Source organism: Falco biarmicus, chromosome Z, assembly GCF_023638135.1.
Source record: "Falco biarmicus isolate bFalBia1 chromosome Z, bFalBia1.pri, whole genome shotgun sequence".
In the NCBI taxonomy this organism is placed as follows: domain Eukaryota; kingdom Metazoa; phylum Chordata; class Aves; order Falconiformes; family Falconidae; genus Falco; species Falco biarmicus.
Genome location: NC_079311.1, coordinates 48612595 through 48632474, shown reverse-complemented (window position 1 = coordinate 48632474; position 19880 = coordinate 48612595). Strand labels below are relative to the sequence as shown.

Here is a 19880-nt window from a genome sequence, read left to right as displayed (position 1 = left end):
ATTTTTGGCAGCTAACTGGATTTTTGCACTAAGCCTTCTCATTTTCTTCCTAGAGGATGCTGGAGTTGCTTTTCCAGCAACTACGCCAGCTGGTTGGTGCTGTACCTGTGATGTATTATGCTGGCGGGCTCAGCATAGAGGTTTCAAGAACCATGCTATTAAGACATGTTTTTCACCCCTTCTAACCTTCATGTAATTAGTTTTAGGCTGAGGTTTCTCACAATCCGAGCTACAGGTGAATTTAGGTTTATGTAAACTAATGAAATGCTTAAGAAATCAGTTATTTTAAAATAAGGACTGTTTCTTTCCTTGTGACATGCTTGTTTACAGCTAGGATCTTACTGTGATGATGCTGCTTCTATGCTGACATTACAATAGGTGGTTATGGATCCCTAGGAAGGGTTTTTTAAATAACATCTGCAAACCACTGTCTTCCAAATGACAAAATCTTAGTGGTTTAATGGCTTATAGTTTGAGGTTAAGGGAAGAAATAAAAGCACTGGTGTTTAAGCTGAAAACATGAGTCCTGTGGGGTAAGGTGGGGGGAAAGTTTCATTAACTGTGGCTGGCAGACTAAGAAATGTGAAATTCCTGTTCAGCTAAGGGTTTGTTACAGTACTGGTGGTTTATAAGGAAGTTAAATGTTAATACAATTTTGTACTTCAGAAAATAAAAAGTATAAGGGAGCATATTTAGGCTTGAGTTTTTGTTAAAAACAAAATCAGTGTTACATATTTAAAGGGCTGGGATCTGCCCCATTTCTACATCATTCTTAAGTTTTCCCATGTGTGAAACCAACACTTGACTGATGGCTATAGTAAGTGCTGACAAATTACCCAGGAACCTTTTATGTATTTTTGGCTTCTCCCCTCCCCAAGCTGCCACGATTCAAACCACATCCACTGTGGATTGCAAAGCAGAGTTTTTGTAGGCTAACCACAGAAGTCAGCGAGTTTAAAATGTATGTAGCCTCAGGAACCGTTTAAACTGGCAATTTCGGATTGATTCCTTTCAGTGGTGATACCTTTTTTTCTTCCTTGACTCTTCATATTGTAGCTTGCTGTTAGTCATCATGTTCTGCCAAATTTTCGTCTAGGTTTGCTCTGTCGCTGTGCAGTGCTGTGTGTGTAATGTCTCTAAAATAAAGCATATGTATGAAGTTAGCAGCTAGTGGCAGTGAGCAGAAAGACTTGCAACAGCTGAGCACCTCTTGGTGTTGAATGGAATTAGGTGAATGTTTTGTTGGCATAGGCTACTCATCCTGTGTTCTTGCTTCTCTTCCTACTGTTACAATGAATTTAGCATGGGGTTAGTGCACCTGGTGGGTTTTATTTTGTCAGGTGTATCAAATACTGAGTGCTAGGAAAGAAATTTTGCTTTGTCAGAGGTGAACATCCAGTGCTTACCTGAGTTGACTTGTTCTGTGGTTCACGCTATCAGCTGATTACACAAATGGGAATCTATTCTTCCCTCTGTGGTACGTCATTGTACCATGTCTCTTAGACCCTGTGTTCAGTTTCCTGTAATGCCTCAAGAGTTTAAACTTCATGGAACATCGCATTTATATGTGTTTGTGTGCATGCATATATCCAAAATGTGTACACATGTGTAAATATACATGCACATTTTTACACACTTTTAACACTGGTCTCCAGCTTTCTGTAGATGATGATGGGAAAACTCTGGCCTGTATTCAATAGTGAATGAGCATATATAATAAAGTCAATCTATTAAAAACCTGTGAAACAATGTATTATTGTAATCTTAAATTGTGAGAAGGATTTATGTGTGTGGGTACATTCAGAATGTTATCATCACCTGAGCATCCCTGCCTGTAGGAGGTGGGGAAACTTTTTCAGTACATCATGCCATTGTGCTGCTTGTGTTCAGGAGCTGAGGGCAAAGCCTAAAACAGCCATCCTCCCCCCACACCTTGCCTGGGAATTAAGACCAGCAATACAGGAGTTTCAGAACAGGGAAGTTGTTTTCTTACTGAGTGTCTTATGGTTTGTTTTTCCCCCTGCTGCATAGTTATCTGAAGCTGGGGAATATGCTAGCAAATTCCCATTTAACTGACTCTTTCTAGCCGTGAAGTATCTAAAATGTTCTCTCCTTCTCCACCCCTGATACCCATCTAAAAGGCTGTCCTTCCTTTGTGTGTTACATTGACAGTATTTGGATTTGGAAGCCTGCTACCTTCCTGTTGGTTGCTTTGCAGCATGGTTCTGTTGAACCTCATGTTCTCATGTTTTCTTTTATAGCCCTGTTTCTGTGTTTTGAGAGCCAGGTGTCACGACAGTCAGAGTACAGGCATATCTTACAACTGGCACATTTTTGGAAGAGAGAAAGAAAACAGAAGCATATTCTATTACTTTTGATCTTCTTCAGTGTTTTCCAGTGCTATTGGCAAAAGTATGAAAGACACAGAAGATAATATACTACTTTGCTTGTATCTGGAATATGAAACTAAGCATTTACTGGTGGGGAGATGCACTGTGGGAATCCGTAGATACTCCGTAGTGTGTCATACCAGCTTATGGAAGAGTCCATCAGCAGGTGGTGATGAGTACAGTAAAGATCTGGCAGTTAAAAGTGGTATTTGCCTTTGTGTTTCAGTTTTCTTTTATGAATCATAGGAGGAATTTTTAAGTTATGATTCTGTGATCATACGATCATGTGCCATTTTTTGAATCTTCAGAAAACTGTAAATATCAAGTCATGATATTTCTTTGACTACGTGTTGTTACCACACGTTGTTGTTGTGCTGATGTTGGTCCAGCCTGTTTGGGTAAATTCCTGTCTTTTTACAGTGATCCTGTTAAGTCTCCCTATTCTTTGATAGAAATGGCTTAAATCTGCTCAAGACTTTTTGGTGTAGCTTAAAAGTCTAAATGTATGTATATGCATTCATACTTCAGGAAGATGTTTGTGGAGCATACTACACTGTGACAAACAATATTACTGTATCTCAGGTTGCTGATGTGTTAAATAAGCATGATTGTTCTATGAGAGGGTTACATAAATTCTGCGTAATTGTTTCTAGTTCACCATTTGAGGAGTTCTTGCAGTTTTCAGTTCACTGATGGAGAAGTGGCGTTACAGATACAATAGATTTCTCAGATTTTTTTTCCTGCTAGGAAGGGAATAAGGAGGAACAGTAAAAATAAAAACTACACGTTTGCACCCAATTCTTTTTTTTCCTCCCTTATCTTGCCCTGTGTGGTGACAATCTCATGCAATTGTGTATTGTATTAGCTCTTCCTGTTACTTATGTGAATAAAGTGAAGGGTAAATTATGCTTCATTAACATGAGTAGTAAACTATGTAATAGATTTTTTTTTAAGGGGATGGTGATGCAGTTGTATAGCATATTCTAGATAAAAAGTCAAAAGAATCAAGCACGATTAGTTTTTTTTTTTCCCCTCTGTTTCTATATTTTGGCCTTGTGGAAGTGTTTCATTATAGAATCCAGGCTATTTTCTTGAAAAATGATTAGGTTGGCTATCTGGCATGGTATGGTTCGGAAGGTGTGGAAAGCACTGCATTATGAAGAGGAGAGCAGGATTTAAAGTTGTCCTTGTAAGCTTAGCCAAGCAGCAGTAAGAGCTGTACTTCTTGAACTTTTTATTGCATGGTCACAGGGCTTTTTTTCCCCCTTGTGGTGGACTTCATTAATTTCCTTAGTGTCTCTCCAGGAGAGTATGCTAAATCCTACCAAAATTCCAGAAATACTGTTGTTTCTTGAATTTTCCTGAATGGTAGATTAAACATAGGAAGAGGCAGATAAAATAGCTTTATGTATCTATTTTATGTAGTCCTTGGCTCCTGAGATCAAAAATCAGCACAAACTAGATGTCTCAAGTGTCTTTTATCACAGTGTGATTTCTCTTGCTAGACAGTGCCATGATTGAAATTTGTGTGCTTGCATTCAGAGAAGAGGTAATTTTCTGGTTTTAACATACTAAAAGCACCAGGTTGAATTAAGCTGGGGCCAGCAAATGTAAGATACTGTTAGAAACAAGCATCACAAGTTTTAATTGGTGCATTAATTATTCTCTCTGGTTTTTTTGCTTGTTATGTGAAAAGGGATACAAAGACACATGGATGCATCACTTGCCCAGAATTGTGTAGGCAGATGTGAGGATGTCCTTAAAGAGAACTACAGGCTTCTTGAATGTTAGTTTTGTTCCTGGGTTCCTCCTGTTACGGAAGAATCAACTAACGTAACTACAGATGTGACAGTAATGTATTTCTTTTTGTCAACAGGAATGTGCATGGTTTAGTAAAAACTATTTGGAAATTACTACACATTCAAGCTGTTCAACTGGGAAAAGATGGAGATGAAGCTATTTGGAATCTGTATGGAATCAGGTTAGTTTCACATCAGTTTTATTTAGATACCATAATAAATTTGTTTGATTTCTAGAAAAAACTTAAGATTGTGTTGATACTGCTTTCAGTCTTTGTGGTTTGTTGGGTTTTTTTTTGGGGGGGGGGTGGGGTGCAGGGGTAACTGTGCAGGTAATCAAGCACTGGCACAGGTTGGCCACAGAGGCTGTGGAATCTCCATCCTTGGAGATACCAAAAACTGACTGCATGTGATTCTGGGCAGCCTTCACTAGCTAATTCACCTTGAGCACATGGGTTGGACTAGATGATCTGAGAAAGTCCCTTCCAACCTAAATGATTTTCTGATTCTGTGTTATATTTTTTTGTTGAAATTTTTAAGGAGTCTTATAGTACAGTGATAAAATTGCCACCATGAGCTCAAAAAGTGCAATAGCAACATGAAGGCTATGTGCAAGAATGAGCAGATCAATACTGGGACTTGTTAGACATACATTATTGCTAATAGTCCTTTCAGTAAGTCTCTTAAGACTGTGGACCACTTCCCTCTCACTTGGTTTTCATGCAAGGTTCCTGAACGCTGTTGCTGTTAAGAGTGGCTGCCATGTAAAAATGGCAAAAAATTCATCCAGAGCTACTTACATAAAGCTGCTTGTCATGCAGTAGCAACCTTCCTAAGGGGACATCTTTGATTTTGTCCAGCTCTTGAGAAACCATCACTCAGTGCTGACATTAACTGCACTTTTCTGGAGAAGGTCCTAGCTTGGTAGATGTCATTAACATTTTTTTCAGGTTGCTTTTAGGCATAGTAGGCTGTAGCTGTAATGCTTTAAGGATATAAAATTCCACTATTTGGAAGATGGGAAATCATGTCTTTACTTAAGCAAGATGAAATAGTGAAGAAAAGCAAAACAGACTTTGGAGTGCTGGATGGGCATGAATGCCTGAAATCCTGTGTGCCTTTGTAGAAAGAACTAATATCACTGATACAGAAGAACAAAGTCCATGCTCTTATAGAACTGTTTTAATTGGAAAGGCAGGTAATGAAGGGTAGTAAGATGGACTTTCTCTGTAGTAAATGAACTTACTTAAAATCTCCTGGTAGAAGAGGCTAAGTTAAACCAACTTAATCCAAGCTCTGTGTGAAAAAGAGGGTATTAGGATGTGGCTGGAATAAAGAAATGGCCTCTCCACAGTAGGGTGAAGAATGATTTATTATGCCCTCTCCCCACCCTCCCACCCCTCAAAAGAAAATGCTGGTAAGATACAAGGGAGGTGAAATTTGGTCATTCAGAATGGTTTAAAGTGTTAGAGAACTGAAAATAAGCAGCAGACTTGCACTTAGCCAGTATGTTTTTTGTTTTTCCTTCTTCCAGTGACCTTTAATTATGAGAGATGTCAGGTTGTTTGACTTAGATTTGAGTATCTAGTAGGTCAGGGCTCTGTGATTTTGAGATCTGACTTTCTTACATAACAGTTTTTGTGGCTGTGTTCTATCAAATGCCATTAAAACTTGCTTTCTTAAAGAAAGAAACAACTGTGTGCAGTGACTTGGCAAGGGTAACTTCCTATTGCAGTGTTCTTGTATTACGCTGTCAACTATGCAAAAGTATTCCATATGGAAACCATCAATGAGAATCAAAAAGCACCAGTATGCTCTCAAGTAGTTTGCTATTGCTGTCTCTCTTGGGACATTTTAAAACCAGTATTAAAGGTTAATAAACGCATTTGGTTTACATCAGTGTTAACTCTGGACAGTAAAATTACTTTTATAATACTGCTTCTTGTGATGATGTAATATCATGAACAGCTCTTGAAAAGAAATGTGTGAAAATAACGTCTTGCAGTTTTGGGGATTGTGTCTGGTTATGTTGTTTGCCTAGGGTGGAGTTAGTTGTCCCCATAGCAGCTATCAGTGCTGTGCTTTGTATTTGCAGCTAGAAAGGTGTTTGTAACACTAGGTATTTTGACTGCTACTGAGCAGTGCTGTCTCTCCAGCCCACTCCTACTCCTTCAAAGGCCATTTAAGGTGGGGTTGGGCAAGACTTCGAGAGGGGACACAGCCAGGACAGCTGACCCAAGCTGACCAAAGGGATATTTCATACCATATGACATCATGGTCAGCAATAAAATCTAAGAGAAAGGAGCTGGGGGGGAGCATTTGTCTTCTAAAGCAACCACTACTGAAGCCCTGCTTCCCGGGAAGTGGCTGGACTTTACCTGCTGATGGGAAGTAGAGAGCAATTCTTTTTTCGTTTTCTTTCAAGTATGGCCTTTGCTTTTCTGTATTAAACTACCTTTATGTTGACCCACAAGTTTTTAGTCTTGCTTTCTCCCTGTCCTGCTGAGGAGAGGGAGTGGAAGAGCAGCTTGGTGAACACTTGGCAGCCAGGTTGACAACACCAAGGTCAACCCACCACAGAGGTTTTCTGATTTCATTTGGAGAAGCCTCTGTAGTAGTTAGTGCTGGGATTCTTCACTTTCTGTAACACGCCTTGGAAAATAGAGATTACCTCTGTTCCTACAGAACAGAAAGTGGGAAATGTTCCTTTTACCTTAGTAAGTTGGTAGAAAACTGCCCCTTATATCACTGAATTTGGGGATTCCTAATTATTTCCATAAGCTGTGTAAGTATCACTGGTTTCTGTGTGGTTTTTTAATAAGCAGTATTCCAATAGCGGAAAATACCGAAGTAAATATGCTGGAGTATTCTTAAGGATGTGTGAAAAAGGTGATGTGATTTTTAAATTCACCTATGTGATGTGCACTTTTTGGTATGAAGTTAGGACCAGCTGTAGCAGACACAGTAGTCTACAAGTTGGTCTCGCTGTAGACTAGAACTGAGCATTCCCAGTGGCTTTATTTGTCATCTGGCTTGAAGTTGTCTGTTTCCTATGCATATTAATATAGATGTCCAGTAACCTAAGCTCAAGCTGAATTGAGGGGGAGGGCAGGGAAGAGTGGTTTTTGAGGAATGCTTGTTAACATTGTCAGTGCAGGTGAGTTACGACATGCATGTACAGAATTTTACTGTAACTTTTACTGAAAACTGTTCACTTTCTTTTGTAATGGACTAGTATTTTACATTGTTCTTAATGATTGACTATGCATGGGGTTTATATTGTGCTAGAATTCTGGAGAGCTGCCAACTTTCTGAAATAAAAATTCAGACCAGGTAGAAAAATGCTTTAAAAATGTGTATTTGACAGAGTAAAGCGCTATTCCATCTCTCTGAAAGGCCAGGGAGACAGCTGCATATGCAGAAAGGTATGTTGGCTGCAGACATTGTTGGCTCATAAAGGCGCAGCAATTTGTCACTGAATTTGTGCTCTAAATCAGATTGGAGTTCTCCTGTGTTCAAAGATGTAACAAAAAGGTTGAGATGACCGCAAAAAATTTTTTTTATTGTTGCCCCTCACATAAGGTTTATCTTTCTTTCCCTAGGCATTTATTTGCAGGTGGATAACGGCTATTGCTGGTTGTGCATTTTGCTTTATCCTGAACCATTGACGACAGTTTAGGGTGGTAGCACTATAATGTCATTTAAAGATGGGTGTTTTACACACAGTGCTGTGCTGGCAGTTCTTAAGTTAGTGTTGATGATAAATTGCATCTGCACACCTCATTTTCCCTACCTCTAATAGCATTATTGAATAGAACTTTTTCAGGTTGCACATTTCAGTGTTTCATTATTAATAACTGTTCACTATGGAGCTTAGCAGATTACTTTTATCGTCCAGTTCCATGCAGTTAGTTTCAGAACACACACAATTTTTTGTAAAAGGCTTGCTTTCTTCCAGATACTAAGCCTTTTTATTAATTTTTAGACCTGTGCTAACTTCATAAAGGTTCCAATGACTTCAGTGTCAGAGCAGCACTTAGATGACTGGAGATGTACCCTTCTCGTTAGGAAATTTAATTAATTCTTAAAATATGGCAAAAGTATTGAAATAAGCAGCTGTTGTAGCTCTGTATGTCTATACAGGGCTACATACTTCCAAGGTCCTGGCAGGTATGTGAACAGTGTTTCTAGCTTGCTGCCTGATAAATGATCCTGCTTGTCACCTTGCAGGATTCAAGTGCTAGACAGGCAACAAGTTTTTCTGCCTTTTGCATGCTGGCACCTTGGAAGATTGCTATGAGGTAATAACCTTAACCTTTCTAGTCTTTGTATGTGGATTGTAAAAAGACTCCAGCTTTAGTAAAATATTTACAGAATCAAGGAAGGGGGATGTTAACTTATATGCACAGCCTTCATACAAATTTTAGAGAAATTAATGTGAAGTGCTAGGCTTCTAGTCCCAGATATGAAGGCCAGACCTGTAATATATGCATACTTTGTGATCTTAGTATTTGTTTTCCGAACATGCTTAAAGTAATCCATCATATCAGCCAGCTTTCTGAAAGTCCCTGTGTCTTCAGATTATTTGCCTGAACAGAAACACCCCTCTGGAAGAAAAAATTGTTTGAGGAACAGAGGGAGAACCCAACGTAAAAAAACCCCAAACCCCTGAAACCCAGAAAGCCCCCAAAACAAACAAAAACCCCCTATCCCCTCTTCTGAGCTTGATAAATTGTTCCAGTGACTGATTCTTCCTTAGTGAAAATACATTCTTTTTTCAGGCTGATTTTGCAAGTTTAATTTACCAACCTCTGATTCTTGTATGCTACCCTGACAATTCTGGCTGTATGAAATTCCTAGACTCAGCCCGGAGTACTTCAACTGCAGTGACACTGTCCTGTAATCTAATCCTTGTTAGCTTTTGCTTACATGAAAGGATGTGTTTTCCTATGCCTTCATGAGACAGCCGTAAAAAATCTGCAAAAGTTTCATTATTCTTTACTTTAGTTTTGCTTCTGGCAGAACAAATTACATACTTCAGTCTTCCATCCTGCCCAGCTTTTCCTCCACCTGCTACTTAAAAGATAGTCACAGTTTGATGCAGGTATCACACTTCCAGGTGGTTTAGATGGCCTTCATCATTGACTTTGGAAGTGGAGAAGGTGTTGGTGGTAGATTCATCTGAGAACAGGTGACTGTTAGGCCTCAGTACCTTGTCAAATGTCAGAGGGCTGACAGTAAAGTGGAGGTCTCTAGGCTGGTGGTATGGCCAGCCTTTCTCCTTTCTTGCTTCTTTCACTGCCTGAAAAAAAGGAAAAATAAATAACTGGTAAGTGGGATGATGGTCACCTGTATTGGTCTCGAGTGCTGAAGAGTTTTACCTATGCTTTAAAGACTAGATTGATATGTGACATGTAGTTCAAGTTTTTCTGTGGGTGTTACTTGGCGCCCACTGCTAGAGCCTGGTGCTGCTACTAGTGACTCAAATCAGGCCTCACATTTGAACAGTGATCCTTAGTCGTTAAAAAAAGAAAAATCGGATCAAGACTTTTCAAGTAGAGATTTTGTTTTAATGGTTTCCTGGAGTTCCTAAAAAAGTGTTCTTTTGATGGTGTAGCAGTTTTAGCAAAGCTGGTAAAGTGAGCTGGTAGTACCAACTATTCTCTATTTCTATAGCTGCTCTTATTTTGAAGATAGTTATTTTGCACACTTGTTTTCTGCATTATAGATCCAAATGTGATTTCTTTATGTTTCAGGAGCACTCCTCATCCATTAATCACTGTCCTTGAAAACAGACCTGATTGCTGGCCGGTTCTGCTGCAGCAGATAACAGTATTTTTCCAGCAGTGTCCAGAGAGGTAAATGAATGCATAATTAAAAAATAGCAAATGTGTTTGTATGGTGTGAGTGTAACTTTTTTTCTTGAAGGCAGCTGCAAAGAGCAGTAAGAATTGTCTTTTGAAAAGTTAATGACACCATTTGAAGGGTAAACATAAAATATTAAAAAAATACTGAAATGATTCATCAGCAACCAATTTTTATAGGTCTCTTAAATTCTTGATAGAATTTTTATGGACTTTGTGGATATGTAAAAATTTGTGCAAAATTGATAGCACATCTGGAATTGTTTTTAAAAAATAAGCCCTTTGATTATTTGCTTTGTCAAGTTTTTCACTGCTTAGTCGAAAAAGATGACTACTATGCAGGTATAAGTCAGCTATACAAAATGGTGAGATGATAAAGGGAAAGCACAGATGATAACATCTCACAGTAAAGGATGAGATCTTTAAAAATCATGTATGCTGCTTGATTTAAAAAAAAAAAAAGACAAAATCAGTGGTACAGCTTTATTATAGAGTACCTTTAACAGTGAACAAATATTAAAGCTACCAACAGTTTCAACATTTCTTACGCTTATTTCCAAGGAACTTCAGTATAAGATACCAAATGCTGTAGCAGCCTTAAATCCAAATGCTTTCAGTGATTTTTATACCTAAATGTATGCTTTTTCAGATAAAAGCGTCTTTTTTTTTTCTCCTGTTCTGGAAGTCTCAAACAAATCCAACAGAGTAATATACAGTGAATTGACTTCTGTATTCTGTTGTTCTGAGTGAACAAATAAATTAATATCTTAAATGGCTAGCGGGTGTAGACTACATGATCAACAGTAAGACTTCCAAGCAAAAGTGTGTTTTGTTCCATTTAATTAATTTAGAGTATCTTTAAAATACTGTTTGTAGACTTGTTCTTCCACTGAGCTGCTAAATCTGGGATTCATGAATGGTCTGATCAGATGTCTGAATGGTAGAATAAACTGTGGACTTTTTGCTGGTGGCTGGTTGAATTGCCGTGGTTTAACCCCAGCCACTAATTAAATACCACACAGCTGCTTGCTCACTGCCCCCCTCACCCAGGGGGGTGGGGAGGCGATAAGAACAGTTTTATAATTGAGACAAAATAAAAACAAAAGAACAGTAATAACAATAACAGTTGGAATGGAAAGGGGGGAGAGCGGGAGAGGAATGAAATCCATAGGGAAGGAAGAAAAGAATACAAATGATTCACCACACAGTTGCTTGCCATGTGCTGATGGATGCCCAGCAAGTCCCCCAGCAGCAATCAGCAGCCCTGACCGACACCCCCCCACCCCCCCTCCATCCCCTGCCCCGGTTTATATACTAAGTGTGACATCCCATGGTATGGAATACCCCTTTGGCCAGTTCAGGTCAGCTGTCCTGGCTGTGTCCCCTCCCAACTTCTTGTGTCCCTCCAAACCTCCCACCAGCAAGGCCTGAGAAACCAAAAAGTCCCTGACCACACTGTTCCCACACCAAACACAAAACACAGCACTGCACTGGCCACCAAGAAGAAAACTAAGTCCATCCCAGCTGAAACCAAGGTGTGAATTAAAACAGGAATCGTTCTTGCTGAAAAGGAAAATATCTCAAACTCCCTTTGCTGCTTTTTGTGCAGAGGTTTATGTGGAATAAAGTTCTGGACTGGGAATGTATAATCATGGAATCATTTGGGTTGGAAATGACCCTTAAGAATACTGAGTCCAACCATTAACCTAGCGCACGCAAGTCCACCACTAAACCATGTCCCTATGCACGATGTCAACAAGTTCCACCTGTGTTGACATATATCTGTTACTGAGTCTTTGTAAAGCTTTGTGTCAGGCTAAGTCTTGTTTAAAACTGACTTTTAATTCTGATTCCCTGTATATTTGTTAATGTATTGATCACTAGCTTTATTTGATTGTTTTAATAATGTCAGGCAAGAATGGCAGGTATTCCTGACAAGGTCAAACTAAGAGAATTGTTCTGTGATAATTTTTTTACTGGGAAGCCATCTTGGCTAAAGCAGTTCTTGTTTCATGTAGCTGTTCAAGACCACTGGGCAAAAACTGGCAAGGAATGGATGTCTCTAATTGAAATTGGGGTTTATGTGTCTTAAAAAGATATTTCTGAATTATCTTGTCCAAATGCTACTTCAGAGTGGTACACTAGTCTTTCATGACATTCAGCAAGGAAAGTAACTTTCTTGAGTCATTGAGGTGGGGAAAAAAAAGGAATAAGAGTGTCATAATCTGCAAGTACATATTGAGTAGTATTCGTGCTTAAATATTGAGTCCTTTCACAAGTGTACTTCACTGTATGGTTGCCATATAAGGTCTTACAACAGTATTTCATGCTGGTATGAGAATTTTCGTGAGACTTATTAATGCCTTTCATAACATGTTTATGTTAATTGCATCCTGTAAATTATTGCACAGAATGCCACATAGCTTGGGTTTTCCTTGTGATTTTTTAAGTTTTCAGTAGAAAGTGTCTTGGCAAGCTTATTTCTTGATCTACAGGGCACAGACTTCATGTGTTGCCCTCATGGCTCCATTTCTAAGATACCTGTATTGCGAACCATCTCAGTTACGGGAACATGCTGAACTGCGAATGGGTTTACTTAAGATCTTACTTCAGCCTCATGGTCCAAAGCACAAAGAAACACCCTCTGAGCTGGAATGCCAGATTCTTCAACTTCTGTGTGATTTGATTCCACATCTTCAGGTACAGTTGTTGCCTGACCCCACCTTTTACAAATGAATGCTATCAAAGAAATAGTATTATTATTATTGTCTTTCAAGCATGCCAACACAATATTCTCTTCCATTTCCTATAGACCTGATTTGTTGATAGTACTGAAATCTATAAAACTGGCTTTTTCTGGTAGAAGGTAGAAGTTTTTGTAATTGTTCAAATCTGGTACACCTGCGTCATGGTTTAACCTCATACAGTAATGAAGTGCCACACAGCCTCCTGCTCGCTCCCCGCTCCCCCAGAGGGCTGGGGAGGAGAATTGGAAAGGATTGTAAAACTTGAGGGCTGAGACAAGAACAATTTTATAGTTGAAATAAAATAAAAACAAAAGAACAATAGTTATCATAACAAAAACACTGAGAATGAAAAGGTGGGAGGAGAGAGGAATGAAACCCAAAGGGAAAGGAGAAAACTAGTGCCACACAATGTAACTGCTCACCAGTTGCTGACTGATGCCCAACTGGTCCCTGAGCAACAAATCAGCAGGCCCTGGCCAATACCCAGCACCCCTGCAGTTTATTTACTGAGCACAACATCCCATGGTATGGACTACCTTTTTGGCTAGTTCAGATCAGCTGATCTGGCTGTGTCCCCTCCCAGTACAAACACCACCCAGCAATAAACAGTAGTTACCAATGCTGTTTATAAACCAAATCCAAAACACTGCACTGCACTAGCCACCAAGGGCAAAATTAAGTCTATCCCAGCCAAAACCAGGACAACCTGCTAAGGTGACAATTGAAGCACCTATTTACCATAATTATTTGCTAGTAGTCACCTCAGAAAACTTGTAGAGATACCCATGAGAGTGAAAATATTGTTAAATGGTGAGGTATTTGTTAAAACCATGCAATTTTTAACTTAACATGGATAATACTGAAACAAAACAAGCTGTACGAGAAGTATGATTTAAGTACTCCTAGGTGGTCCTTTCTCTCTTTGTAACAGAGAGATTAGTAGATCTGAAGGTGGAAAATCCCTCTGGAATGCTGAAGTTATTGTATGTGTTTTAAAGTTGCACAGTGATACTTGGTAGGAGCTTGGGATTTAAACTGTGTCCCCTTTGGATAGGCGGTCTACAGTACTAATTAACATTAACAGCACTGCTTTTCATCATGCTTTGCTGTGATGTTGGTTGAGCATTTTTGTACCTATGTACTTTTTCCTTCCTCCTGAGCATTAGAGCAACATCTTCATTTTCAAATGTATTTGGTCAAGCATGAGGTGCTTCGGTATTACTGCCATAGATCAATATACTCAAACTACGGCCCATGGGCTGGATACGGCCCCCCAGGGTCCTCAGTCCGGCCCCCGGTATTTACAGAACCCCCTGCCCCCCCCCCCCCCCCCCCCCCCCCCCCCCGCCAGGGGTTGGGGGAGGGGGGAAACCAAGCAGCTGCAGACGGCTGCCTGCCACTGCATCCGCGTGCCAGCCCCCTGGTTAAAAAGTGTGAGGACCCCTGCCATAGAGAGAGGGTTTGATAATATCGATAATGTAAAGCTAAATAGGCTTGATATGAGGATACTTGGCAGCATCTTCCTCCTGAGGAATTTTACTAGTGAAGTCTACTTTCTACTGCTAGCTGCTTTCTGCAGTCTTTTGGACTAATAGTAACTTGTATTATACACATTTATCTTGGTTCAGGTCTAGTCTTTGTGATGACAGGTACATGCTGACTTCTTCTGGTCATGGGACATTCCTGATTTTGCCTTCAAGTTATACCTGAACTTCAGGATAACATTGTGTCCTGAACGTATGACCAGGCTTCTGACTTGGTAACATTTAGCTAGAAAACTGGTGCTGAGGGAAACTTAGAAAATTAGTTATGAAACTTTCTTTCCTCCATGCTTGTTGGTGCTTTTTTTTTTTCTAGAAATCTGTTGCAGTTTTTAAAGCTCAGATTATTTAAAGCTCAGATTAATAGGTACCTGTTTTGTCTTGCCTGAGATACAACTTTCACAATGGAAAGGGAAGTTCTTTCTTCAAGAAGCCTGTTTGATGGGCTGTTTTATAACCTGTCATTCCTTCTTCTTTCTCTGAACCTCAGGTTGTTCTTATCCTTCCTTTAAGCTCAGCCTTATTTAGTGCTCCTTATTGTATGAATGCTGGAGTGCTTCCAAGTCATTTTGTCTGACAATATCAACCAAGCTGTCAAAAGTACAGTTCATCACCTGCAGACTTCACTGTTGAAAAATTCAGCAGACCTGAGACTTCTAATTAGAGCATATTATTCATAGAATTTGTTCAAAGGGACTAAAAATTGAGATGTTAGCCTTGCTGCTGGCTCCAGAGTTTGGATGGGAACAACTGAGTGCCTGGAAGTAAAATTTCAAAAGCAGAAATGCTGTCATTTAATACATTAGGATTTTGCGGCAACCTGCTTCTTTAAACCTCTTTGCTTGGCTTTCGGGTATGGAGATACTGCTTTTGGGTATTGCACTTCAGCTTTTCATCTTTGTAGTAGGTAGGTTATGTGGTGGTCTAGGGGCTGGTAACACCACTGCCTTTGTCTTTTCAGACATATGTGAAAATCTTAGTGGTGTGGTTTAACCCCAGCCAGTGACTACACACCACACAGCTGCTCACTCACTGCCCCTGTGTTGCGATGGGGGAGAGATCTCAGATGAGTGAAAACCAGAAGACTCATGGATTGAGATACAGACAGTTTAATAGGGAAAGCAAAAGCCGCACAAGCAAGCAAAGCAAAACGGGGAATTCTTTCACCACTTCCCATGGGCAGGCAGGTGTTCAGCCATCCCCAGGACGGCAGGGCTCCATCATGCTTAACGGTTACTCAGGAAGGCAAACGCCACTATGCCAGAAGTCTACCCCTTCCTCCTCCTTCTCCCAGCTTATATACGCAGCGTGATGTTCTCTGGTATGGAATACCCCTTTGGCCAGTTGGGATCACCTGTCCTGGCTGTGTCCCCTCCCAGCTTCTTGTGCCACTCCAGCCCTTTCACTGGCAGGGCCTGAGAAACTGAAAAGTCCTTGACTTCAGGGCAAACATTACCCAGGAACAACTAGAAACATCTGTGTGCTATCAACATTATTCTCACACCAAATCCAAAATACAGCACTGCACCAGCGACTGGGAAGAAAATTCACTATCCCAGCTGAAGCAAGGACAGTTGGTTACATTACAAAGGAGGCAATAATCCTAGAGCACGATGTTTCCATTACAAGAGTATCTACCTGCTACATTGAATCCCACGCAATTTGTTTTATGTTGCTGAGAGTGCTCCAAGAGCTGAATTAATTTGCCATTGGTTTTGAGGGAAAAAAGATTTTTTTCTCATCAGCTACCAAAAAAATCTTTTTATTCTTTTACATTTCTAATTTTACTTCAAAACATTAAATAGGAGGTCATGTATTTTTTTGTGAAGAATTTAAGAGATTCCTGTATTTAGTTTATAATTGTGTTTTTTCAAAGTCTAAGTAATATTTGCAATGGAAACATTGCAAAGCTAGTAGAAGTAATTCTAAACTCAGGGAATTCTGTGTGGGTAGAAGGGGAACTAAATCAGTCTCTATTTTGTTTTTTAACCTCTCTACAGCTTAAGGACTTACTGCAAGTTACAGAAGCCTTTTTTTTTCTACAAGAACTATTCCTTAGCCTACTACGCTATCCTGTGTTTTGGAAAGTTCAGTTATCACATTTTTGTCTGCAACTGTTAAGCTTCTGTGAAGTGTGTTTAAATGTAATGGGAGAATGCTCATCTTTGATCTCTTTAATAGAGGACAACTTTGAGCTCTTGAAAGAGGTAAGAATTATTAGGGAAAAAAATAAAACAATTTTATTGAATTTAAATAATATTCTGTTTAGTACAGTATTTAAATACATGGCATTCATCAGAATGTGACCTATGTTGTTTCAACAGCTTCTAATTTTTTTCAACCAATTGCAGGTTGAAGACCTTCACAAGGCAAAAATGTAACATATATACATTAACCTTTTAGTATGGAGTTGGTTTAAACAGAGCTAAAGTGGTTTGAACAACGTAACAAATTAAAATGTTGTAGTTATTCAGTTAAAATGCTATTTTTACACTATTTATTTTCATCATTGTGTGTACTGTGTTGCTGTGTGTGCATTTAGTATGTTTCATGAAGAAACTTGTTACAGTCTGGGTTGTTGCCTGTCTGTACTGTTTAATGGTACTGAAAAACAAGACTTGAACCCCTCTTTTTTTCCTTGTAGGTATTTCCAGTGGAACAGTGTATAATTGGGCTAGCACTTCTACTGCTGCAAATGCCAGAAAGTCAGCAAAAGTCTGTCTTGAGTCTAGGTAAAGTTTTTCTTGTGTAATAGGAATCCATACTTCCAAGACAGACATTGTTTCTTCATGTTTATGAAAATAAGCCCTGCATTGTGCTGAAGTTGGATTGGGCAGTGAAGTATCTTTTTGTATGGGCAGGATTTTTCCTGCTTTAAAAAGTAACTTTTGATCTGATGGTAATAAGGATAAATTTTCCTGCTACACTGACTTTTTCTGTGGATGTTACTGTATTCTGAGCTCCCTGCTATCTTGGAGCTTATGTGTTTCATTTTTGAGTCAAAAACAGGATATTCTCAGCTGAGATTCATGCATCCTGAATGGTTCCTTTTGACAGATATTGAGAGCAGGCCTGACAGTCATGGCAGTGTTTGACTGAGCTGTTGACTTAGAAGTTTTGATTAGTGGAATTATTTCAGTAAAAGCAAAGGACAGTGCTACGTTCCGTTGTTGTTTTTCTTGCTGCCATCAGGTACTTGGCTATAAACAACAGAAATGTGTGGGTCTCTTAAGCTGAATTGGAGTTTTACCAAAAAAGTCTTCTGCACTTCAGCTCTAGTATGCACATACTGTAATTCTGGGGACTGTTAACGCTGCTTGACCAGAGTGTTGCCTAAAAATGTTTGTGTCATGCCAAAAAGTACCAACTATGTTAGTTCTTTTTTCCCAAGTAATCTTTGTTTTTCCCCACCTTGTCTTAAATAGCCTACAAGCTCCTTTCCTGTTCAGAAACCCAGAACATCTCAATCACAGTCCTTACTTTGGTGATGCCTGTGCTACAGATGCTATCTTCTACAACAGTTGGGGACTGCCTATCAGAGGATTATTCTGGAACTACCAGGCAGCAGCTGGCTGTAAATCTTTTAGGAATATTACAGGAAGAAGGTGTGAAGGATAAAAAGGAATTGGTAAAGTTATACAGTTTCTTCCTTCTTCTAGGGCAGGTAACAGATGCATAGGGTGTGGGGCCCCATACTAGTCCCTGGGGGACCCCACTTGTGACAGGCTGCCAGCCTGAGTAAAAGCCATTGACCAGCACCCTGAGTGTGGCCTGTGGGACACCTGCCTGCCCATCTCACAGATCACCCACCCAGGCTGTACCCTGACAGTGTGTCCAGGGGGAGGCTGTGGGAAACGTGTCAAACGCTTTGCTGAAGTCCAGGTGAGGCACATCCACTGCTCTCTCCATGTCAACAGAAGATGTTGTTTTGTTGTAGAAGGTCGATCAGGTTACCTTGGCATGATTTGCCTTTGGTAAATCTGTGCTGGACTTTCCCAATCACCACCAGCTTCATTTGGCTTGTAACAGTTTCTAGGAGGACTCGTTCGACCACTTTCTCAGGGACTGAAGCAAGCTGATGGGCCTGTAGTTTCCTGGGTCCTCTTCTGGGCCATTCCTGTAGATGGGTGTGACATCTACCCTCTGCCAGGCGTCAGGAATGCCCCCTGATCTCCACCACTTTTCAAAGATGACAGGCAGTGGCCTCGCAGCAGTGTCAGCAACTTCTGTTAACACCCTGGGGTGGATTCCCTGCGGGCCCATCCACTGATGTGGGCTGAGCCCTTGCAGAGGGCCACTGCTGGTGGGTCACCATGTGCACCGTGGTAGCTACTTGGTCCTGTGGTCTAGGGTCCAGCTACGCTGGTAGAGACACAGGCAAGGAAGGTCTTAAGAACCTCTGCTGTGTCAGCATTATTAGTAAATTGTTTCCCTGCCCTGCTCAGTCATGGGCCTGTGTCTTCCCTGTGCTTCTGCTTAACTGCTTAGGTATCCAAAGAACCCTTTCTTCTTCTTGATGTCTCTGGCCAATTTCAGGTTGTAGCAGAGCCTTAACCTTCCCGTCTACATCTCTGCATGCCCTAGCAAGGTTCTTGTAGTCCTCAGTGGGTGTATGGCTGCCTTTCCACAGCCAGTATGCTTCCTTTTTGCTTTCAAGCACATCCAAAAGCTATATTCAGTGGTTTTGGTTTTTTTTCCCCCAGTGATGTTAATAGGAAACGGTTATACTTGTAGTCCCAAGATTTTGAAAAATGTTAGGATGTGGCTAACCTGCACATCTACTTTGCCATTGAGGGATTTTATACATATCTTTCAGTGTTGACACACTGGAATTTTCTACCTGACCTACTTGAACCAAGTGCAGCATTAAAATAAAAATATGGTGATAGCTTGTTTTCATGAAGCTATTTCATGAAATAAAGGGAGAAGGGAGTTAGTACAATTGTGTAGCAAAACCTTTGTACTTTGGGGAAGTACTGTGGAATGGGAAATACCAATACAATATTTCAGGCTCCACCAATTTTAGTAGTTTTTTTTCCAGGTATTAACCCCCCCTGAAAAAACAAAACACCACACCACACCCCATAATAGTCTGATCTTGATTTCAAGTCCTACAATCTTGTAGGGGCTGGCAACTGAACAATGCAACTTACAGATCCTGAAGCTCTTCTTAGTCCACTGTATGTCCTTGGATAAACTTTAAATATCTTTATCAATAAATGGCATTTTCACAGTTATATCCAGAAGACATTTTTGGTTTCAAGTGATCTTGCCAGCCAGAAAGACAGCATTATAGATCGCTGATTTTTTCACCTACAGTAGTTGAAAAGCATAAGTAGTGGAATGATCTGATTTTAATTTTATTCGTAAAAGGGCATCTAAAGTGCAGGGGCATTCTACCTTCCATTAGCCAAAATAAATTTGCATTGCATTGAACACATGATTAAAATAAAATTCTGCAGTTCTGTGGAGAACAGCTTTTGCCACTCAGAATCTCTTTTTTCTTGCTAATTTAAAGGTGAGTGGGCCCTGCCCTCTT

The 19880-nt window shown here is 40.0% G+C and overlaps 1 protein-coding gene across 3 annotated transcripts in view; it reads left to right on the top strand.

The window, feature by feature from the left end:
* Nucleotides 1–19880, top strand: part of FOCAD (focadhesin) — a 121404-nt gene that overhangs the window by 14705 nt on the left and 86819 nt on the right. For all 3 annotated transcript variants that reach the window (XM_056323863.1, XM_056323862.1, XM_056323861.1), the window contains exons 6-11: nt 4267–4371; nt 9946–10047; nt 12549–12753; nt 16342–16548; nt 16986–17073; nt 17767–17969. In XM_056323863.1, the coding sequence (XP_056179838.1) occupies nt 4267–4371; nt 9946–10047; nt 12549–12753; nt 16342–16548; nt 16986–17073; nt 17767–17969 (910 nt within the window). The remainder of the gene's footprint in view (nt 1–4266; nt 4372–9945; nt 10048–12548; nt 12754–16341; nt 16549–16985; nt 17074–17766; nt 17970–19880) is intronic.